The 25,091-nt window shown below is 40.2% G+C and overlaps 2 protein-coding genes across 2 annotated transcripts in view; one reads left to right on the forward strand and one right to left on the reverse strand.

Annotated features, from left to right (window-relative positions):
* SGTB (small glutamine rich tetratricopeptide repeat co-chaperone beta) overlaps positions 1-8,256 on the reverse strand; it is a 40,903-nt gene extending 32,647 nt beyond the window's left edge. Inside the window, exon 1 of the mRNA XM_028123866.2 lies at positions 8,157-8,256. Within this exon, the coding sequence (XP_027979667.1) occupies positions 8,157-8,256 (100 nt within the window). The remainder of the gene's footprint in view (positions 1-8,156) is intronic.
* Positions 8,257-9,749: 1,493 nt separating this feature from the next.
* The window catches only part of NLN (neurolysin), a 94,282-nt gene continuing 78,940 nt past the window's right edge, over positions 9,750-25,091 (forward strand). The window contains exon 1 of the mRNA XM_028123915.2: positions 9,750-9,895. Within this exon, the coding sequence (XP_027979716.1) occupies positions 9,855-9,895 (41 nt within the window). The 5' untranslated portion in view covers positions 9,750-9,854. The remainder of the gene's footprint in view (positions 9,896-25,091) is intronic.

Genomic DNA, 25,091 nt, shown 5'->3' on the forward strand with positions numbered 1-25,091 from the left:
AAAATCGCTATCCATGTGATGAAGCTTACATTTTAAGAGAAGGTGGCAAACAAGCAGAAAAATACATGGCATGCTAAATGGTGATAGGTGTATCATCTGCATTCGGTGTATGACAAGAAAACTGATGTGGCCAGGGTACGGATGGGATGGAAAGATATGGTGGGAGATTATGCTAGAAAGCAAGTCTGTTGTTGGATGACAAGGTACCTTATATAACGCTCTCAAAGAATGTGCACTTCACACTACAGGCAAATGGAGAGCCATTAAAGAATTCACTGAAGAATAATATAACTGGATTTGTGTTTAGAACTAAAAGTCTGGTAGGAATGCTGAGAATGAATTAGACAGGGAATAAGATACAGGCCTTATCCTCAGAGACAGTCTAATGTGGGAGACAGACAGTTAAATGCATGTAATACAGTATAATAAGTTCACTAAGAGAAACATGTACCAGCTACACAACAGAGTAAAGGAAATGACCCCTCTGATCGGGGAGGGTTCCCACTTAAATGATCTGAACAAACAAGGGGTCCAAACCAGGGCAATTACAGGAAAGAAAGCTATCCTATCATTTCTATGAGTACTCATGGAGGGGAATGGAGGCAGATTCTCATCTTAAGGATGCTCTCCTTTGAAAAGGAATTCTCTTCCGGTTCCATAAGATGAGAATGAAGCCCAAGTGTCCAGTGTACTTCCAGACAGTGTGAAAGAGATTCACTTACATTTGTGGAGGACTTTTTATTATTTGTATTCAATATAAGTTAAAAATAACACAAAAACAGTTCACCCACTTCTCTCACCCCACTCCCCACCTCTGACAACCACCAATCTCTTCTCTCTATCTATATGCTTGGTTGGTTTGTTTATTAGCTTCCATATATAAGAGAGATCATACAGTATTCATCTTCCTCTGTCTGATTTATTATAGATTCACTTACATTTGTGTATGACTTCTAAAAGATACATTATGTATTAATTGTGGTCTTGACAAAAATACCTCTGTCACAAAAGAAATACTATTATTTTTTCTATCCAGAGAACAATTCTCCTTAGAAAAGGGACTGAATAAGCAACTAAATTACCAAGTATAAGAAGTCAGAGTGTCTTTTACATAGAACATAATCCACTGTTTACCCATTCCTCATTCTCTCAATTTCTATTCTTGCCAAGCGGCTGTTCTCAAACTTCAGTCTGTACCAGCACTAAAAACACTGGGCCACAAGGAAACAGGCTCCCATTGCCATGAAGACAGTCAATGTAAACAACGACAATAATAATAATGGTAAATGTACGTGGGTGTTTATGTGTATATATTTATTCTTGATCAGTATTGTTCCTCCCTGATCAGAATGGTTATTGCCTTTACTGTGCCATGTTGTTGGTACCTGTTTCTATTATTGAACCTACCATACTATATTACATGCGTTTAAACGTCTGTCTCCCACATTAGAGTGTCCCCGACGATAAGGACTATATCTAACTCATCTCTGACTTTAACAGATCTCGCAAATAATAGGTGTTCAATAAATTTAATCTACGTCTTTGTTTACAGTGAAGTAATAGTTTAATTACAGAGGAAATAACAACAATAAAATCTGTAGAGAAAAGCACTTCTCCCCTCCAGAACATTAATGCATGGCCATGGGAAAGAGGGATAGTACACAACCAAGTCCGTAACCAAAACCCACAGTATGTAACTTTACTGTTAAACACTGACAGGTGGAAAGTCCATATGGTAACTGAGGGATTTTTATGCTCTATCCTGTTGAGGAAATTCAGTCCAGCTCCTTTATCTCTGCTGCCACTAACCTTAAAACACAGATCTGGTACATAATAGACACAATTAAATATCATTAAAGGAGGTGGCTGTTCTGTTTTGAACACAATTATTTGGCCTGTGTTTTTTCAAACCACTTTACTGAGGTATGGTTGACATATAAAAAGCTGTTCGTGGGGCGCCTGGGTGGCTCAGTCATTAAGCATCTGCCTTCGGCTCAGGTCATGGTCCCAGGGTCCTGGGATCAAGCCCCACATCAGGCTCCCTGCTTGGTGGGAAACCTGCTTCTTCCTCTCCCACTCCCCCTGCTTGTGTTCCCTCTCTCGCTGTGTCTCTCTCTGTCAAATAAATAAAATCTTTAAAAAAATAAAAAGCTGTTCATATTAATGTCTATAACTTCATGAGTTTGGGGATAAGTATACACCCATGAAACCATCACTACCGTTGAGGCCGGAGACATACTCATCGCCTCCCAAAGTTTCCTCTCACCACCTTTATTCTCGTGTGTAGGTGCGTAGTAAGAACACTTAACCTAGATCTACCTTCTTACCAAATTTTTAGTACAGAATACACTTGGTGATAGGCACTAGGCAGACTAGTAAGTCCTCAGAACTCAATTATCTTGCATAACTGAAACTTTGTACCCTCTGACCATCACCTCCCTATTTTCCCCTTCCCCAGCCCCTGGCAACTATCACTCTACTCCCGATTCTATGAGTTTGACTATTTTAGATTCCTTATGTAGGTAAACAGAATTGTTTGATAGGTAAATCCAGTTGCCAAAGTGTTTAGCCTTGATGATGATGGTGTGGGTGGAGAGACTGAGGCAAAGGCCCAACTGGAACAGGTTCAAAAAAGAATAGGAGAGGCATTAGAAAAGGCAAGTATAGACAGCTCTTTCGAAGAGTTTTCCAGCACAAGGAACACAAAAAGAGTAAGCAGTAGTGGCGGGGGTGGGGGGGAGGGGCTGGGAGGGGGTAGTGTGACAAGAACTCAGGACTACCTCGTTACCATTTTTCATCCAATCAAAAAAAATCAAATAACCTAGGTGCAATAATTTATCTTATATTACCTCAAGATTCTCATTTATGAAACAAGGATTATTACATTTGATCCTCCTTTCAGGAGGTCATACTCAAGAATAAGTCATACAAATATAAACAAATACGGTATCTAATTACTGTTCCACTTTAACAACAAACAATAATTGTGCATTTGGTACTGATGAGGAGCAGGGCAAGTGAAGAGTTCTATTCAACACTACCATATCCCATCTGTACAGCACTTCATTCAAAAGCTACCATATGCTAGGTACCTGCCATCACTGATTCTGATTCTCTTGACAAATCTATCAGATGGAGAGGAGGCAGACAGCTTCACCTAACAGACTGAGAAATTAAGATACAGACCAACTGAGTGATAGGCCCAGGATCACTTGACTCAATTCATCAATTCAATTCAACAAATACTTACTGAGCACCTACCGTGTGTCAGGCAATTTTCTACATGCTTCAGATATATCAGTGAATAAAAGAGAAAAAATCCCTGACCTCTTGGGGCTGGCCTTTTGGGGCAGGGGTGGAGAGGTAGGCTATAAGCCATAAAAAGTAGAGCAGGGCGAAGAGATGCAAGTATGGAGAGCAGAGCAGGGAAGCAGGCTGCAGACGCAAGAGTGCCCAGCATAGGCCTCCTTCAGAAAAGAGATCTGAGACTCAGACTTGAGTCAAAAGACTCAAAGAAGATGGGGGGGTATTACCATTAACTGGAGGAATAACAATCTAAGCAGCAAAAAACAACTACAACAGAAGCCTTTAGGAAAGAGGATGTCGTGTATTCAGAATTAGGAAGCTAATTTGCCTCAAGACAAATGAGAAAGGGGAAGAGTCTGTGAACAACATATCACAAAAGACCAAATTATATAAATCCTTTAAACCATGACTAAGTAACATGAGGAGTCACTGTAAGATTTTGAGTAGAGAAACGACAGAATCTGACATACTGTTATACTTTTTAAAAATTTTTTAAAGATTTTATTTTTAAGTAATCTCTACACCCAACGTGGGCCTTGAACTTACAACCCCAAGATCAAGAGTCACATGTTCTACTGACTGAGCCAGCCAGGCACCCCGACCTACTCTGTTTTAAAAGATCACGGGCGGTTGTGTTGGGAATATTCAAGAAAGCTGCAAGAACAGAAGCAGACAGACTAGTTAGAGGCTACTACATTAAAACAGATGAGAAACACTTAATCCTACCCAGGGGTGACATAAGTGCACATGGAGGAAATGGTAAGACTCTAGATATATTTTGAAGGTACAGCCAACAGGATTAACTAAATGATTAAATGCAGAGTCTGAGAGAAAAGAGTCCAGAATGATGCCCAAATTTTGGACCTAAGCAACTGAAAAGACAGAGTTGCCATCAACTGAGATAAGGAACAGATTTTGGGTGGGAGGATCAGGAGTTCAGTCTTGGAAATGTTCAGTTTGAGATGCCTATTAGACAGAGAAGCAGAGATAGCTAGTAGGCAGTCAGATATAAAAGTCTGCAGTTCAGAAGGAAGGTCTTGACTGAATGCCGAGAAACTGAAGGATACCATAAAGAAAGTGAGTATGGATAGTGAAGAGAAGACCAAGCACGGGGCCCTGGGCACTCCAGGTCAGGGAAAAGAAGAGACTAGTAAAGGAGATGGAAGGAGCAAGCAATGAGATAAGAAGAAAACTAAGAGAGTGTGAGGAGGTATCCTGAAAGCCAACTGAATCAAGTACAGGGTAGTGGCGGTGGTGGCGAGTGGGGGGGAGATGAGGGAGATCATCAGCTTTATCAATGGCAGCTAGTAAGACAGATGGAGACTGAGAACTGACCACTGAAATAAATAACCCAGAAATCACGGATGACCTTGATGAGAACAGGGTAGAGAGACTGAGGATAAGGCCTAACTGGATTGGGTTTAAGAAAGAATAGGAGAGGAATTTTTTTTCTATTTTTTTTAATATTTTATTTATTTATTTGAGAGAGAGAGCAAGCGAGCACACAGAGGAAGATGGAGAGGGAGACGGAGAGGGAGAAGCAGACTCCCTGCTGAGCAGGGAGCCTGAAGTGGGGCTTGATCCCAGGACCCTGGGATCATGACCTGAGCTGAAGGCAGATGCTTAATGACTGAGCCACCCAGGTGCCCCAGGAGAGGAATTTTTAAAAGCAAATATATACAATTCTTTCAAAGAGTTTTCCAGCAAAAGGGGAAGACAATAAAAGTAGGCAGTAGTTTGGAAGCAGGGGGCTAATACGGCAAGAGTAATTAGCTGCTGTTTTTGCTTTTTTAAGAAGGAAGAAATGATGAAAAGTATATTCTGATAAAAATGATCCAGGACAGAGTGAAGATTTGCTGAGGTACAACAAGAAGGGTAGAATAACTCGAGTGATACCCCAGAGTAGGTGAGACAGGACAGAATCAGATCCAGTGTGCCAGTAGAGAGGTTTCATTTAGAAAAGACAATGGATGGTTCGTCTATGGTGTCTTAGTCTGTTTGGGCTGCTCCAACAGAACACCATAGACTAGGTGGCTTATAAACAACAAAAATTTATATCTCAAAGTTCTGAAGGCTGGGAAGTCCAAGATCAAGATACTAGCAAATTCAGTGTCTAGTGAGGACCTGTTTTCTGGTTCCCAGATGGTGCCTCTTCACTGCGTCCTCACATGGTGGGAGCAAAGGAGCTCTCTGGGATCTCTTATAAGAGCACTAATCCCAATCATGAAGGCCCCACCTCCTAATATCATCACAATGGGCATTAGGTTTCAACATATGAATTTCGAGAAAACACAAATACTTAGTCCATGGCACATGGTAACAGCTACGCAGGCAGGCAGAGTGTGTGGGTGTGTAGATGCTGGTGTGTGGATAGGGGGGCTGGGGGAGTCTGTGGAAGTTATTTTCTTATTACTTTAATTCTCTTGGTGGAGTAAGAAGCAAGGTCATCAACTAAAAGTGAGTACAGGGGAAAAGGTTTGAGGGCTTGAGAAGACAGGAGAAAGTGTTAAAGTAGTGGTCTGGGAGAGCACAAGTATGAAAGAACTTGGAAGAGACAGTGTGATTGCCAGGCAGCATTAAAGGTCCACTTGAGGCTCATGGTCATGAATTAAAAGTGGGACCAATCGGCAAAGTTGTATGTTTTGTTCCATCTATACATAGTCACATGGATATGAACACAGAGTTGGTGGAGAGCTGAATTTAAGCAAGGTTGGGTTTTACAAGAAAGGGAGAGATATACAAGGGCATGAACATAATGATGAACCATGGAATCTAAGCAAGGGAAGAAGAGGGGTGTGAAAGGTAAGGGATCAACAGACGGGAGGTACCACAGGGTCAAAGATTGTTGAGGTAGGGATTATAGGGGGAATGAGCAGCACAGACAGGCTGTAGTGGTCAGGAAGTGAAATGTTTACAATAGAGATCATGGAGAGAATGCAGTTTCAATAATGAGAAGGTCCAGGGAAGAGTTTCTCACCCTTGGCACTACTGACAATTTAGACTTTGTTCTTGGGCCATCCTGTGCCTTACAGTATGTTTAGCAGTATCGATGGCTTCTACCCACTAGATGCCAGTAATACCAGCCCTCAGTGGTGACAATTAAAAGTATCTCCAGACATTGCAAAATCACCCTGAGTTGAGAACCACTAGTCTAGGGTATGACCATGCGGCTGAGTAGTTGAGATCACTGGATGACAAGGAGGTCAAGGAACAGATTGCTGAGAGAACTGAAAGAAACACCTATGAGGTGGTTGCAATTGCCAAGAATTCAGACAGAGTAGTACTAGAGAGAGTGACAGGGAACAGGAGCACATAAAACAGATGTCAGTAGGTGACAACAGTTAGGAGTGGGTGACACTAGCTGATGAAAAAGCTCAAAGCTGATAAGACTATAAGACCTTACCACTATGGTAAGCCTGGTACTAGAACTTTGGCTCCTTTTCTAGGGGTTTTTTAAATGTCTAGAAGGTGGGCAGACTTCTCCACATGATTTCATACTCAATTAAATTAGACTCACAGAGTCAAAAATAGGGGTCGGTCAAAAACAATTGGCACCATTTCTGACTGCCATATATAACAAACAGCTGAAGGCACATATTTTTGGCTGAAGACCATCCTAAAATTAGGACATAACATCTTGATTTTTAAAAAACCTCTCAATTTTCTTTCTGGCCCTTAGAAGGATGTATTATACTGCCTTTGATTAGAAAAGAAACATCTTTTATTAAATGGTTGCTTTTATCTGTTTGCTACTGAGCAACCATAACCAGTGTTTTCTTTAGATAACCAGTCACCTTTACCTTCACATAGTTTAACCACCAAGGAGGACAAAAAGATCTTAATATGAAATGAACCGACTGCAATGCTCTCCAACTGTGTGTCACCTATTCCTCTGACTGCCACCTGGAAAGATAGCGTCTCACCAGATTGCAAGCAGATTTAGAGCAAATGCCCAATTTTCATCCCCACCTCTTAAAAGCATATTCACAATGAAAGTGCTTATTGAAATTAATAGATGCATCCCCTTGATAGGAGGAATAGCTTCAAGATGGCAATTCAAATTGTATTATAATCTATTAAATTCTCCCAAATGCAGTCTCATTGCAATAATTAAGTCTTTAAGGAAGCTACAGTCATTCAACCTCCATAAGCCCATCTGCAGAATTCTACCCTGTTATGGTTATACTGAATTTAAATTTTATAATGCATAAATGTGAAGCAGAAAAGATGGTATTCAAGGAAACACGTGATGCTATCATCCAAGTCCTGCTCAACTTCACAGATTACCAAATCTAATATTTAAAGCTCACACAGAACAACAGTGAAATCTCTCATTTTCAAATCCCCAAATAGAAAGTTGACAAAGCTTAATTGTGATGTAATTATTACACTTTTACATACTGCTTTTATGATGACTAAGGTATTTTCATATATTGATTCTAAATGGGATGCTTTCCTATTAGGAAGAGACAAGATCTTCAGAGTAAAAACCAGGATTTAAACCTCAACATGGCCACATTCCACTGTTATGTCACTCAATCTATCTGGTTTCATTTCATTATCTGTTAAGTGAGGATAATACTAACTTAACAGTTACTGTAGAGAAAAAATTCCCTACAGTATGAACAGCATAGTTCTGACACTTAACAGTTGTTCAATAAATGAACAATTGTCCTCGTATTGTGTTGTTAATTAAAACAAGCCTCAGAAAATGGAAACACAATCTTTCTTCTTGAAAGATCAATAAAATATTTTAATTTTGTTTTAATAGATCATAAAGTCAGGCTTATGGCTATTTTAGTCTTTGTTTACAATTATAACACAAATGAACATAAAGAGCAGGTGCCTACCTTCCAAACTTTCTTGTTCATCTGAAGTATAAGCATCCATCTGACTTTGTTCCCGTAAGAAACGAATAACTGCATAAACTAAGTGCTTGATAGATGACATTTTAAAAGCTTAAACACTTTTCCTTGATAAGAAAAACGGAAAACAGCGATCTAAGTTATGTTGAAGAATCTGTCAGGAAGGTTATAAATAACTAGATTATAAATTACATCAAAAGTAAAAAGCAAAAACAGAACCTCTATTACCTTCATTCTTCTTTTTAAAGAGTCAGGAGAACACAAAGTGTTGTTATGGCAACGTATTACATATTTTCACTTATACCCAGTAGTATTAGATTATGTTAAAACCTGCAAAAGTAAATTTTTCTCAAAACATGTAGAACGGAAGCTTAGACTCTCACTGAATATCTCACTGTCTCTTAACAGTATATATAGCGCAGATACAGATCAAGACAGGGGAATAGATACAGATGTAGAAATCCCCAAAAGGCCTCCATACTAAGTTGAGGGAGATTTCATACTGCTGACTCAGAAGCTCATCTACAATGAGCATCTTCCTCTATTTCATGAGATTTTTAAAAATGTATGTATAATTTACCGTGCACCAACTTTTGTAGGGTTAGACTGTTATTTGAGGAGGAAATATATTAATGGAAGGTTGTTCAACCATTGAATGTCATTCTTAATAAAAATGGCATTTCTATTTAACCAAGACTGTCGGAAAATCATTGCCTAAGTCGATGGATACTACACACCGACCAGTGCTCTCTGCAGTAGCTGTGCTCTCGTGGACAAGCTGGAAGCTCCCGGTCATGTTCATTCACATGGAATACTATCGCATCCAAACAGTGGCGCAGGGCCAGCCGGCCTTAATGGCTTATTTCCACTAAATCGCATCATCCATCTGTTCCCCAGGTTCCCTAATCCAAAGCCAGGGTGTGGTACCCACCGCCAGGATGTTTATGGTTCCTGGGCTTATTTTAAAGGCAAGCCCAGTCTTTAGGCCATGGGCTTGCAAGTACTAAATAAGGCCCCAGAGCAGAAGGTGAAAAAAAGAATGGGGGCAGAGAGGGTGAGGAGGAGAAACGAAGATATTCAACCTCCTCCAGGCTTCTCCCCCTTCTTCTCCCCAGAGCACATTGACCTCCTTCTCCCTCCCTTTCTACCCGGGCCTCGTTTTGGCCCAGACGGGGTTTGCTGCGGGTGCGCGGTGCAGGCCCCATCTGGGGCAGGGGGAGAAGCACCCATCCCAGACAGAAGCCCCTTACCAGGCGAGAGGACGCGAGACAGTGGCAGCGGGCCCGGGGGCGTCCGTAAGCCGGGACGCCCGCCCCCTGGTCCTCCGGCTTCAGCCTGGCTCCCGATCGCAGCACTGCCAACGGTCGCCCAAACTTCCCCGGCTCCCAGGCCGCCGTCGCCCCTCAGCCCACCCGGCTGCGCGCTCCGTTCCCGGCCACTGGGTCTCCCCAGAACCGCCCCCCGGGCGGCGCCAGCGCGCGGGGCGGGGCGCAAGTCGGGGGCGGGGCCGAAGTGGGCTCCGGCGTGGGGCTGCCGCACGTGGGAGGGCGCGGACACGGCTGGCCGCCGCCGCAGCTGTTGCCTCCTGCGCTAGGCCGCCTCTCGGCTCCCCGGCGCCCCGCATCCCCCAGCGCAGACCCGAGGACAGCGCGCCCGCCGCCGCCGCCGCCTCTCGTCCCTCCCATGATCGCCCAGTGCCTTTCGGCTGTGCGAGGCCTCCACAGGTACCTCCCGTGCGCGGGTTAACCTTGGCTGTGGGCCGGGCGTGGTGCCGTCCGTGCCAGGTGCCTGTGCTCAGCCTTTCCCGAGCGTACCCCTCCGACGGCCCTAGGACTCTACGTCCCCCGGCCCGCATGCTCTACCCTGAGGGACACCTGGCGCGGACACTTGGGGCCACCTTTCTCTCCTCCACTCCCTCGGGAGGGCATCCATTCCTCTTTGTTTGGGACTGTCTCAGCTGCAGCCAGCAAGACTGATCACAGGCCTGGCCCGAAATGAATGCAGAAAGATGGTTCGGATAAGAAAATCGTTTGACTTCCGCCCCCCCTCCAGAACTGCGGACCTCTTATTAAAAGTGCCCGCAGCTGTAGACTCAGGAATAGCAATTCTGATTTGCCCCTCACGCATATCATTAGCATACAAATGGTTTAACAAACGCGCGCGATGAAACCGCTATGGTTTTGCTGCTTATCTCGGTCCATGCTTTCTAATTTCCTTTTTATTTACCTCTTCCCCATAAAACGTTCGGCGTCTTGCTGGGGCCAATTGACTTGGCCCAAAATGGAGGAAATTATTGCTAGGACACGGTTTGGGGCAGCCTCAGCTGCTGTTTTGGATTGCTTCCTGGCTCCCAAGCCACACCCCTCTGCCACAGACCAGTAGCAAGATGGTGAGAGAATTAAATTCTTTGCACGGATGCACTAGATGGAGTGGTTTTCGGAAACAATGCCTCTACCACCCCCATCCCCAAATCCAGCCTTGAACTGTAAATCCTAATGAAGAGCCAACAGAAAAAAAGGAAATATGTGTTTCTGGCTAGATACTTATAAAACTACTTTGGAAAATGTTCAGCATTTAAGCTTTTTGACAGTTTTCTATTGTATATGGCCACTCATCTGTGTGGAGCTTTGTGTTTCTCAGTCCCTGTAATTATGGTGCATCCAAGGGACAGTAATAATTATAAAGAGTTAATATGATTTTTACCATATTTCACACTGTCCTTTTAGTCTGCAGGCTGCAAGTGATACAGCTTCAAATGCAGCTATACCAACAAATGAAGATACATAACGCAGGTGTGAGAAGAGAATAAATTTTGTGTAAGACAGCCGTCCTCAAACTTTTTAGTCTCAGGACGCCTTTACCTTGCAAAAATTACTGAGGATCTAAGAGCTTCTGTTTATGTCGATTATAACTACCCATATTTACCATATTAGAAATGAAAATTAGGGGATTTTTAAAGTATTTATGTAAAAAGAAAACAGTAATAAACTCATTACCTGCACAAATAACATTTTTAATGAAAAATAACTGTTTTCTGAAACTCCTCCAAAAAAATCAGAAAGAAAGTGGAATTGTGGTTTGGTTTCTTTTTTTTTTTCTTCAGGTTTTTTTTTATGGTTGTAAAATATACATAATGTAAAATTTGCCATTTTAATCATTTTTAAGTGCACAATTCAGTGACATTAAGAACATTTACGTAGTTGTACAACCATTACCATTATCCATCTCCAGATCTTTTTCATCATCCCAAAGTGAAACTCTGTACCCATTAAACAGTAACTCCTCATGTTCTTTCCCATCCCTGGTAACCACTATTCTTTCTGTCTTTATGATTTTGACTATATTAGGCACCTCATTCAAGTGGAATCCTACAGTTTTTGTTCTTTTGTGACTGGCTTATTTGAGTTAGCATGTTTTTAAGGTTCATCCGTGTTGTGACTTAGGTCAGAATTTTCTGCCTTTTTAAGGCTGAATAATATTCCGTTGTATTGATATACCCCATTTTGTTTGTTTATTCACCTGTCCGTGATCACTTGGGTTGTTTCCATCTTTTGGCTGTTTTGAATATTACTGCTATGATCATAGATGTGCACACATCTGTTTGAGTCTCTCCTTTCAGTTCTTTGGGCATGTATACTTAGAATTAGTAGATCCATATGGTAATTGTGTTTAATTTTTTGAGGACCCACTATGTTTCCCACAGCACCTGTACCATTTTACATTCCTGTCAGCAGTGAACAAGAGTTCCATCTTCTCTGTATCTTCTCCAACATTTTATTTCTGTTTTTTATAAAAACTATCCTAGGAGTGGCATTGTTTTACACTTGTGCAAAACAAATGTGTAACTTAATAGAAAATAGCTGGATTCTTAGATCTGCTTCTGCATTTGATATGCTACACTTTTGTTTTGGTTTAAAAAGAAAATCCCACCTCTCACTTATATGTAGTTGGAAAAACAGGAGTAAGTAATCATGGATATGCTTTGATATCATATCAAAGTTTCACAAGTGGTAGTTTTTTAAAGATTAGTTGCAATGCAGAATATGAAACTATCAGTGTACTTTTCGTATTCTGTTACATTAAAATCCATGGATTTTAAATGGATCTTTTACACGTACATGATTTTCCAATATCAAACATTGGTTACTTGGAAAATCACAGTACACTGTGTTAAACAGATCTTCCTAATGTTGACACATTACATTATACAATATCAAATCATATTCCTTTATATCATCGTCCACTCCATCATAAATGTCTTGAGGTATTCGGAAGCTGGCAAGCTCACACTGGCAGATACAATTTTTCAAAATTCTAATTTTCATTTGAAAGCTGAAATTTTATCAGTGGTAACAAATACTATCCATTCCTCGACGTGACAGGCTCACTTTGTTACATTTTTGAGAGAACTTCCGCTGAATACTTCAGTCTGATCAATCATAGTTTGTCTGTCACTCATCTTTTCAAGTACAAATAGTGTTCCATGAGAAAAGCAGCTGTTTCAGCTCCAATTTAATCGGTTGCACAAGTGCATTTGGTTTCAGCAACCAAATCTTCTGGACAGTTCTCGTGCTCAAGTATACAGCAGAAGTGCTTTATGCATACTTTGCCACACATATCATTCAGTGATTGAGATTTAATAAAATCAAAGATTTTACTATTTCATGAAAGTGAGATTGACATTTTTAGCATGAGTCGTGGCAGTGAAGAATATAATGACTGTTAAGACAGTCCGGTGCCACTGCCTTGACGTGTTCTAAGGAGCCAACAATTTCATCTACCATTGCTTCTTAACATCAGTACAAATGTCAACCAAGTGAAAAAAGTAAATAATATCATACTATTATCATGAAGTACTTGTAACCTCCCAGATGACTTGAAATGGTCTCAAGGACCCCTCCCCATATTCCCACCCCCAAGGATGGCAGAACACATCTTGAGAACCTCTGATATGTGTTACTCAGATTCTTTGTCTATGCGTGGAAGAAAATAAATATATAAAAAGCCATGCGTTTATTATCTTGTTAGAAGCTGGTAACCAACTAAATATATCAACTATTTTGTTACTTAACAGCATAATATTACAGTTAATCAACATATATAGCAGTAGTAGTCATTAACTTATGGCACTTGTGAGTGACTTAATCACAGAATCTTTGTTTCGAACTCTGTCCTCTAAAAAACAGTCAATACTAGACAATGTGGAAGGCCCTGTGTGTTCTCTTGATTGTATTTTTTCCTGTTTCTTCCTACACTTGGGAGTTCGTTTTAGTGTTTTAAGAGTAACTAGGTTTTTGTTTACTGACTTAGGATTTCTTTTGTGTTTATCTCTTGGTAGAGCTGCTATACCCCCTTCCCAAAGCCAGTTAGACAGCCAGGATGATTGATGGGGTCCTAGGCCAATTTCTTAGGAATAAGGGGACAGAGAATCTGAAAACTGGTTGTAGTTGCCATTTAGATAATCTTGTGACCTTAGGTAAATCACTCAATATCTTGGATCTCTCTCAAGTTCCTTATTTTGTAAAATGAAAAGGACTGGACTCAATGATACTTAAGATTTCTTTCAACTTTTGTTGCCATAGCGATTAAACCAGGTGAATTTCTCCTTTCTCAGCCAGATTACACAGCATATGAGCCAAGCAAAATCTGATGCATACTGTAGAGTGAGGGATGGATGGCATTGTCAACAAAGCAAATAAGAAAGATGACTCAACGATATTTAGTCCAAATTTTATATATTTATATATATATATAAAATGGCCCTAGTTTCCTCATTCAATTAAAAAAAGAACCGTGGTTTTAAAAATTATGACAGCAATGCATTTTCATTGTAGGAAACTTAGAAAATATTCACAAGCAAAAGAAACACAATCCACCCATCCAGAAGAACCAATTGTTAACAGCTCCCAAAATCTTTTCCTCATATAGACACTTTTTTTTTTTTTACAAATATGGGATTATACCATATTTTTATAAGTCTTATGTACTGTAAACATCCTTCCATAATATAGTTACAACGTGGTCCATTTAGAAATGTGTGATAATTAATCCCTACTTTTGAACGTAACAACTTTTTCCACTTCCTGCGATGAATAATAGTGCTTACTTAGATAAACGTTCTTGCTCTTAAGTCTTTTTCCAAATCCTTAATTATTTCATTGGTATAAGTTCCGAGCAATGGAATTTGTACATCAAAGGGCATGTACATCTTCCAGGCCTTTGGCACTTACTATCCTAGTTTTCTCCAGAACATTCCACCAAAATTACCCTCTTACCAGTAGAGTGTGTAAATGCTAGTTTCCTACACCATTACCAACACTGAACATCTTAATAATTTTTACCCGTATCAGTCTATGAAGCGGGAAGTTTTCTTATTATAATTTGCATTGACTTGCATTTTTTTGAGAGTTTATTTGGTGAGCTTAATTCTTTAATGAAAATTCAGGACTTGTGATCTGAAGACCAAAAAAGTTGTTTGTTTCTGATATGAGAATTTATTCATATGGGAAGTCTCAGGAAGTTAGACAAATTAAATTATAGTTATTCATAAATTTAACAATATTTCTGTATCTTAACTGGAATTAAATAAAATTTCAATTGTCCCCCCAAATCCAGTAGCTAGAAACCCCAGAATTTTAGGACAATGGTGCTAGAAAAAAATACCAATGAGGGAAAGGTTTTAAGTTATAAATATCAAAGGCTGGACTGAGATTATTTGTAAAAATGGATTTTGAAAAGTTGTAAAGGACGATTTTTGTTGTTCTTTACCCCTGGTTTTGGACAGAAACATCTGGTACTTAGTCAGATTTAAATATTATCACCTCTTTGGTTAAGACAAAGCAGAGAACTTCTGTGGGGAGAAGTACTTAGATTAAAGTATGAAGAACCAAGGAAATTGATGCTTATTGGATACATATGTATATGCCAAGTTCTGCATTAGAAAGGCAGGTAGTGGGGCGCCTGGGTGGCTCAGTCATTAAAGTGTCTGCCTTCACTCAGGTCATGATCCCGGGGTCCTGGGATCGAGCCCCACCTCAGGCTCCCGGCCCCGCGGGAAGCCTGCTTCTCCCTCTCCCATCCCCCTGCTTGTGTTCCCTCTCTGGCTGTGTCTCTCTCTGTCAAATAAATAAATAAAATCTTAAAAAAAAAAAAAAAAGGCAGGTAGCAAGTATAGTACTCTAGACTAGAATAGACTAGGCTCTAGTAATCTGGACCTGTCCCTGCCACTGGCTAGCACTGCAGTCTCAGGCAGAGTTACTTGATTTCTCTGTGTCTGTTTCTTCATCAGTAAGTTGAAATTAATTGGCTGATTTTTTCACTCACCAAATATTTTTTGAGTGGCTGTTATGTGCCAAACATTATTCTAGTTTTAATGATACAGCAATGAACAAAGCAGCCAAAAATCTTTGTGTTCATGCAGCTTACGTTCTAGTGGGAGAGACAACTAAGGAAAAATATAAAGTATGTTAAATGGGGACATGTGCCAGGGGGCAAAAAATAAAGCAGAAAAGAGGGATATTCGGTATTGGTGAAAATGAAATTATAGCGTTGACAAGAGAGGGCTCAGGAAGAAGTTGATAACTGTGCCTGGTGTGTTTGAGAAATCGAAGAGGCCATTGTGACTAGAATAGAATATCTTTCAGACAGGTGAGTAGGATATGAGACAAGAGAGGGAAAAATTGTACTCATCTGTATTAGAAAAACAATTCTCCCTTCTGGGAGTCCCTTTACTACTCACACAGAACTCTTCACTTCTGACACTGAACAGTCACCAAATGTGTGTGGAGGTTTTCCCCACAGCAAGCCATTCTCTGAGTCACCAGCTGGGTGTCCTACATTTTAACTCAATTCTGATACTACCTACCTAGAGATATCGTCAGATCCCACAGGTTAAGGACTGGTCCCCACACTCCACATGCCAGTTGTAAGTCCATGTTGTTACCTGTGCTTCTGACCAATTGGCTATAAATCTGAGCTTCCCATGGCCCTCTCCTTGGGTTCAATTAATTTGCTAGAGAGGCTCACAGAACTCAGGAAACATGTTTACCAGTTTATTAAAGGATATTATAAGGATATAGGTGAACAGCCAGATGAAGAGTTACATACAGTGAGGTCTGGGAGGGTCCTGAGCACAGTAGCTTCTGTCCCTGCGAAGTTGGGGTATATCACCCTCCTGGTACATGGATTTGTTCACCAAACTGAAAGTTCTCCAAACCCCATACCATAGGGATTTTTATGGAGGTTTTATGAGGTAGGCATGATCTATCATTAACTCCATTTTCAGCCCTTCTCCCTTCTCAAGAGAATGGGGGGAGGAGCAGGGCTGAAAATTCCAAGCTTCTAATCATGGCTCAGTCTTTCTAGTGACCAGTCCTTATCCAGGGAGCCTACACAGAGTCACTTCCTCAGAGCAAAAGACACTCCTATCACCCAGGAAACTGCAAGGTTTTCGGGAGTCCTATGACGGAAACCAGGGTCAGAAACCAGATATTACAACAAAAGATGATCCAGTGCTCTTATCACTTAGGTAATAACAAGGGTTTTAGGAGCTCAGTGCCAGGAGCCAGGAACAAAGACCACTATATATTTGCTATTATCTCACATCATCTTTTTAAGATGGAGAGTAAATAAAGAGTACTTTGAACATTGCCTAACTATGTCCATTACTATTGCCACAATAATGCCATGTAACAAGCTGCATCTCCGCAGAGTATAATGACAGATATTTATGTTTGCTGACAAATGTTATGTTTGTTGGACAGTTTTTCTGGTCTTGACTGGGCTCATTCTGCACCTACAGTTAGCCATGGGCTGTGTAGGCAGCTCTGCTGATCTTGGCTCATATATATGGGAATCTAGGATGGTGAAAACTAGGGCCACTTGGCTCTCTTTCACATTCTCTTGAATTCTCTGGGAGACTAACTCTGACCTGTTCTCATGGCCATGGCAGAGTTCCATGAGAGTGAAGTGTATATAGGCCTCCTGAAGCTTAGGCTCGAACTGGATGGAGCACCATCAACTCTGCCACATTCTACTGGCCAAAGCAACTCACAGGGCCAGTCCAGGTTCAAGAAATGGGTAGAAAGACGTCGTATCTTGATGGGAGGAGCAGTATAGGTACATATAGAGGTGAGATGGAGGTCATGTTAGCAGTTAGTCTACCACATTGGCACATAAAATCTCGATAAATATTAGCTATTATTAGCTATTAGCTATTATTTCATGTTTGTGAATTACCTAGTTGTATTTAGGAGGTTTTCAAATTCAGATCATTAATTTGCTTTTTGGGTTTTTTTAAAGATTTCATTTATTTGAGAGAGAGAGCACAAGCAATGGGAGAAGGACAGAGGGAGAAGGGGAAGGAGAAGCGGACTCCCCGCTGAGCAGGGAGCCTGATGCAGGGCTCCATCCCGGGACCCTGGGATCATGACACAGACACTTAACCAACTGAGTCACCCAGGCGCCCCTCAGATTATTAATTTGTAATAGCCCTTCATAAACATTGCAGGGTTTTTTTGTCTTTGAATTCTGGGGTGGATTGTTACTGCTTTTTTGCCCTACAAAAGTTTAAAGTTATTTTGTAATCAAGTATATCAGTCTTTTCCTTTATGACTTTTGCCTTTGATTGCATGCCTAGAAGGTGTGTCCCTACCCCAAGACTATAATTTTTCAAATCACCTGCCTTTTCTTCTAGTACTTTTATGTTTCATTTTGCACATTTGAAACCTTTACCTATCATGAAGTGACATTTCCAATTATTAAGTGAAACAAAAAGGAAATCAGCATAAACTGCAGGAAGTATGAGAAACTCCAGCTTACAAAACAGGGTTTCTAATTTACCACAGTGTACTTTGGAAGATCCCATTTCACCTACTGTGAGATTATCTATACCTCCTGCTTGGTGTTCAAAAGGATACCCTCTTATTTCCCAGCCACACATAGCTGGTACCTTTGATACCTAGTCTTATTTGTGGTCAAGACCCAAGAGGAAAACTTTTTTCCTGCCTCATGTCTTTTATTTTTCCTTCCTGTTCCCCCACCCGCCTCCCTTCTGGAAACCGTCAGTTTGTTTTCTATAGTTGAGAGTCTGTTTCTTAGTTTGCCTCTCGCCCTCCTTTTTTTCCCTTTGCTCGTTTGTTTCTTAAACTCCATATGTGAGTGAAACTCATGGTATTTGTCTTTCTCTGATTGACTTATTTCACTTAGCATAATACTCTAGGTCCATCCGTGTCATTGCAAATGGCAAGATTTTATTTTATTTTTTTGGCTGAATAATATCCCATTCAATATGGAATAGAATAGTGTGGTGTGTGTGTGTGTGCGTGTGCACACATCTAACCCATTCATCAGTGGACACTTGGGCTGTTTCCATAATTTGGCTTTTATAGATAATGCTGCTATAAATATCAGAGTGCATGTATCCCTTTGAATTAGTATTTTTGTATTTGGGTAAATACCTAGTAGGGCAATTGCCAGATCATAGAATGATTCTATTTTTAACTTTTTGGGGAACCTCCATACTCTTCCAGAGTGGCTACACCAGCTGGCATTCCCACCAACAGTGCAAAAGTTTTCTGCTTTAGGAGTAGGTTTTTTACCCTTTGAGTATGCCATACCATGCATAAGATGTAGCTACAAAAATATTTTTGGAAGCATTGCTCTCATTCACCTGGTGTTCTCAAGTTTCCAAGCACAACAGAAGATAAGCTCCAGTGCTTAAAAGCTTACCAAGTCTCTGTTTTATATTTGCTAACATTTATTGACTAAAGCAAGTCACATGGCCAAACCTAGAGTCAAGGGTGAAGACACCTCTTGGTGGAAAAAAACTGCTGAATTATATTACAATGACAGAGATAGGAAGAATTTGTGGTCCTTTTTGCAGTCTATTACAGAGCTTTTGTAATGCTCAGGAAAAAAATATGTGTCTTTAAGTACATTAGCAAAGAAGGAAGATTTGAGTTTTTATCTCAAGCTAGAAAAGGAACAGCTAATTAAACCCAAAGAAAATAGAAAGCAGGCAATAATAAAAAGTAGAAATCAATGATACAGAAAAGAAACATGCAATAAGGAAATTCAACAAAGCCAAAGTTTGTTCTTTAAAAATATTGATGGGGCCCCTGGGTGGCTCAGTCATTAAGCGTCTGCCTTCGGCTCAGGTCATGATCCCAGGGTCCTGGGATCAAGTCCCACATTGGGCTCGCTGCTCAGCGGGGAGTCTGCTTCTCCCTCTCCTAACCCCCCTGCTTGTATTCCCTCTCTCGCTGTGTCTGTCTCTGTCAAATAAATAAAATCTTAAAAATAAATAAATATTGATAAAATTGATCAACTGTTTAGCAAGAAAAATGAGAGGAAACACATGAATAAAAGGAGTAAAATAGGGACCAACACTACAGACTGTACAGATGTTACAAAGATGAGAGTATTTGTGAAGAAATGTTTGCCAGTACATTTGAAAATTTAGGTAAGTGGAAAAATTCCCTGAAAAATACATTAAAGTGGACACCACAAGAAATAGAAAATCCTATATTTATTGAAGAAACTGTGTGTGTATTCAAAGACTTTTCCACAAAGAAAACTCTAGACCCACATGGCTTCAGCAGTGAATTCTTCCAAATATCTAAGGAGTAATACCAATCATATATAAACATTTCCAAAGAATAGAAAAACAGCTGACACTTCCCAATTAGATTTATGAGATCAACCAACCCTCATTCCAAGAATTCAGGAGGACACTACAAGGGAAAACTAGTGGGTTCTTGTAAGTTTAAAAAAATTAGAAAATCAATGAAATTAACCAATTAATGGAATAAAGGAGAAAAATCATGTGATTATTTTGCTAGATTCAAAAATGAATTTGATAAAATTTAATATCCGTTCATGATTTAAAAAAAATTTTTGGCAAACCAAGAATAGAAGGATTTCCTTAACTTCATAAAGTATATTTTTTAAAACCTACATAAAACTTTATGTAAAATAGTAAAGTTATTTTTTTTAGTAAAATTATTTTTAAAAAGGCTTCCTGAGATCAGGAATGAGGTAAAGATGACCATTTTTACTATATATATTCAATGCTGTCCTTGAGGTTTCAGCCAATGCAATAGTTTAAGAAAAAAAAAAGATTAAAAATTGGAAAAGAAGAAATAGAACTGCCATTTTTCACAATGACATAATTGTGTGTATAGAAAATTTAAAGGTTAAAATATTAGAATAAGTGAATTTAGCAAGGTTCCTGGATAAAAGATCAATATAAAAAAATTCAATTATAGTTCTATCTTAGCAAGATACAACTGGGAAATGAAAATTTTAAATTTTATAAGTAAAAATAGAATTAAAAACTTTATACAGGAATAAATCAAAAAGTGTGTAAGACATCAGCAGAGGAAACTACAAAACACTACGGAAAGAAATAAAAGAAGATCTAAGCAAACGAAAGGATACGTCAGTTTGAGATTCGACCACTGAATGTAGAAAGTCTTTATTTTCCGTCAACTTTATTTCCATTTTGTTTGCCTTCAGCTGCTCTTTAAGACCACTCAATGATTGGTCCCATTCAGCGGCCTGAGCAGTGGGAGCTGCAGACCAGCCTTCAGGGGCAGGCTGAGCACTCTGGTCTTCAGCAGGGAACTGCTGAAGGGGGCAGAGAGGGCACCTGCACACCTTCAGACCAGTCTGTGACTTCGAGTAGCAGTGAACTCAGGACCTGGAGCAGTCCATTCACCCTGAATTTCCTCCTTGGTCACAGCCTTTTCAGCAGCGGCCTGCTCTTTTCAGTCTCTTCAGGAACTCTGTAGAAGTAGAGATCAGGCATGACCTCCCATGGGTGTTCAGAGGAAATGGTACTACACATGCCCGGAACTTCCCTGGGCCAGCATCCACCACATCAGACCCCCTGAGTGAGCCCCCTTGTTGTTGCAAGGGATGGCAATGTCCACATAGCACAAAGGAGAATCTGTGTTACACAGAGCAATGGTAGGCAAGTTGATGTAAGATGCCTTTGTGAGAGGCTGGTGGTCAGCCCTGTGAGCAGTAACCACCAGAAGTCTTGGCTCCCGGAAGTCTTCCTGGGTCTGGTTAGTGAAGGTTCTAGGAGTGCTAGCCATGGGAGTGCCTCCAGTAGCAGCCACAAATTTCAGCACAGTTGGCTTGCCAGTATTCCTGAGTGATAGGACACTGACATGAGCCAGGTTTTCAATGGCAACAGTGGCATGAGCTCTCAGCAGAAGGTTCTCTCGGGTTCTCTTCAGATTTGTGATGTAGATACCATCACTTTTGTAGATGTACTGTTCCATCAGGAAGTCAAGGTTGGTGCCAGCTAAGTGGGTTCCTGCTGCAAGGAATTTGAGGACATCCTCCTGCTGCATTTGCTGGACATCAAGGGCTCTAGACATTGTGATAGTTTCCCTTTACGTTGCAGTGGGAATGCAGAACAACACTATATGGATCCCTTCCTGGGGAGCGCAGAAAAGTGGACTACTTAATATTGTAAAATTGTCAATTTCCCCTAGATGAACCTTTAGATTCAATAAAATTCCAGTCAATATGACCTCACTGATATGAGGAATTCTTAATCTCAGGAACAAACTGAGGGTTGCTGGAGTGGTCGGGGGTGGGAGGGATGGGGTGGCTGGGTGATGGACATTGGGGAAGATATGTGCTACAGTGAGCGCTGTGAATTGTGTAAGACTGTTGAATCACAGATCTGTACTTCTGAAACAAATAATGCAACATATTTTAAGAAAAAAGAAAAAGAAGAAGATAGCAGGAGAGGAAGAATGAAGGGGAGTAAGTCAGAGGGGGAGACAAACCAGGAGAGATGATGGACTCTGAAAAACAAACTGAGGGTTCTGCCTCCTACACTGTTGGTGGGAATGCAAGCAGGTGCAACCCCTCTGGAAAACAGTATGGAGGTTCCTCAAACAGTTGAAATTAGAGCTACCATTCGATCCAGCAATTGCACTACTGGGTATTTACCCCAAAGATACAAATGTAGGGACCCAAAGGGGTACGTGCACCCCAATGTTTATAGCAGCAATGTCCACAATAGCCAAACTGTGGAAAGAGCCAAGATGTCCATCGACAGATGAATGGATAAAGAAGATGTGGTATATATACACAATGGAATATTATGCAGCCATCAAAAGGAATGAGATCTTGCCATTTGCAACGACATGGATGGAACTGGAGGGTGTTATGCTGAGTGAAATAAGTCAATCAGAGAAAGACATGTATCATATGACCTCACTGATATGAGGAATTCTTAATCTCAGGAACAAACTGAGGGTTGCTGGAGTGGTGCAGGGTGGGAGGGATGGGGTGGCTGGGTGATAGACATTGGGGAAGATATGTGCTACGGTGAGCGCTGTGAATTGTGTAAGACTGTTGAATCACAGATCTGAAACAAATAACGCAACATATTTTAAGAAAAAAGAAAAAGAAGAAGATAGCAGGAGAGGAAGAATGAAGGGGAGTAAGTCAGAGGGGGGACGAACCAGGAGAGATGATGGACTCTGAAAAACAAACTGAGGGTTCTGGAGGGGAGGAGGGTGGGGGGATGGGTTAGCCTGGTGATGGGTATTAAAGAGGGCACATTCTGCGTGGAGCACTGGGTGTTATGAACAAACAATGAATCATGGAACAGTACACCAAAACAAATTATGTAATATATGGTGATTAACATAACAATAAAAAAATTTAAAAAAAATTCCAGTCAAAATCCCAGAAAACCTTTTTGTAGAAATTGACACATAGATTCTTTAAAATTTAAAATGGAAACACAAAGGGCTGAGAATAGCAAAACACAAACTTGAAAAATATCAAGTTAGAGGATGTAAGCTACCAAATATCAAGGTATTACAAAGCTACAGTTACTAAAATACAAAACACGATGTGGTATTGGTGGGAGGATAGAAAAATAGATGAAGGAACAGAGTCCAGAAATAAACTTACACATACCTGACAACTATTTTTTACAATAAAGGTGCCCCAGTGCTATAGTAGGGGGAAGGAGGGCTTTTTTCAATAAATAATATTTGGTCAGTTGCATATCCATACAGAAAGAGATGAACCCTTTTTTTTTTTACCTTTAACTATTATTTAATTTAAATTTCAGTTAACATACAGTATAACATTAGTTTTAGGTATACAGTGTAGTGATTCAGCACTGCCGTTCAACACCTGGCGCTGATCTCGGCAATTGCTCTCCTTAATCCCCATCACCTATCTCACCCATCCCCCACTCACCTCCCGTCTCATAACCATCAGTTTGTTCTCTATAGTTAGGAGTCTTTCTGGGTTTGCTTCTTTCTCCCTTTTTTCCCCTTTGCTTATTTGTATTGTTTCTAAATCCCACGAATGATTAAAATCATATGGTATTTGTTTTTCTCTGACATATTTCGCTTAGCATAATGCTCCATCCATGTCATTCTTTTTGTATGGCTGAGTAATATTCCATTTTATACACACACACACACACACGCACACATGCACACATGCACACAGCACATCTCCTTTATCCATTTTCAGTCAATGGACACTTGGGCTTTCCATAATTTGGCTATTGTAGATAATGCTGCTATAAACATCAGGGTGCATGTATCCCTTTGAATTAGTGTTTTTGTATTCTTTGGGTAAATTACCTAATAGTGCAATTGCTGGATCATAGGGTAGTTCTAATTTTAACTTTTTGAGGAATCTCCATACTGTTTTCCAGAGTGGCTGCACCAGTTTGCATTCCCACTAACAATGCAAAGGGTTCCCCTTTCTCCACATCCTCGCCAACACCTGTTGTTTCTTGTGTTGTTTATTTTAGCCAATCTGACAGATGTGAGATATTATAGTTTTGATTTGTATTCCCCTGATGATAAATGATGTTGAGCATCTTTTCCTGTCTGTTGGCCATCTGTATGTCTTTTTTTGAAAAATGTCTATTCATGTCTTCTGCCCATTTTTAAGTTGGATTGCTTGTTTTATGGGTGTTGAGTTTTGTAAGTTGTTTATATATTTTGGATACTAATCCTTTATTGGATAGGTCATTTTCAAGTATCTTCTCCCATTCCGAAGGTTGCCTTTTAGTTTTGATTGTTTTCTTAGCTGTACAGAAGCTTTTTATTTTGATATAGTCCCAGTAGTTTAGTTTTTACTTTTGTTTCCCTTGCCTCCGTAGACTTATCTAGAAAGAAGTTACTATGGACAATGTCAAAGAAGTTACTGCCTGTGTTCCCTCCTACGATTTTTATGGTTTTAGGTCTCACATTTGGGTCTTTAATCCATTTTGAATTTATTTTTGTGTATGGTGTTAGAACGTGGTCTGGTTTCATTCTTTAGCATATTCCTGTCCAGTTTTCCCAACACCATTTGTTGAAGAGACATTCTTTTTCTTATTGGATATTCTTTCCTGCTTTGTCGAAGATTAATCAACCATATGGTTATGGGTTCTTTTCTGGGTTTTCTTTTCTTTCTTTCTTTTTTTTTTTTAAGATTTTATTTTTGAGTAGTCTCTACATCCAACGTGGGGCTCGAGCTTACAACCCTGAGATCAAGAGTCACATGCTCTACCAATGGGGCCAGCCCAGGTGCCCTGAACTGCTCATTAGTGGGTTTTCTATTCCAATTTTTTGATCTTTGTGTCTGTTTTTGTAGCAGTACCTTACTGTTTTGATTACTACAGCTTTGTAATATAACTTGGAGTCTGGAATTATGATGCTTCCAGCTCTGCTTTTCTTTTTCAAGGTTGCTTTGGCTATTTGGGGTCTTTTGTAGTTCCATACAAATTATAGGATTGTTTGTTCTAGTTCTGTGAAAAATGCTATTGGTATTTTGATAGGTATTACATTAACTGTGTGAATGGCTTTGGGTAGTGTAGACATTTTAACAATATTTGTTCTTCCAATCCATGAGCATGAAATGTCTTTCCATTTCTTT

This window comes from Eumetopias jubatus, unplaced genomic scaffold (assembly GCF_037043125.1).
Source record: "Eumetopias jubatus isolate StellerSeaLion01/CBP00866 unplaced genomic scaffold, mEumJub1_p1.0 scaffold_5, whole genome shotgun sequence".
Taxonomy (NCBI): domain Eukaryota; kingdom Metazoa; phylum Chordata; class Mammalia; order Carnivora; family Otariidae; genus Eumetopias; species Eumetopias jubatus.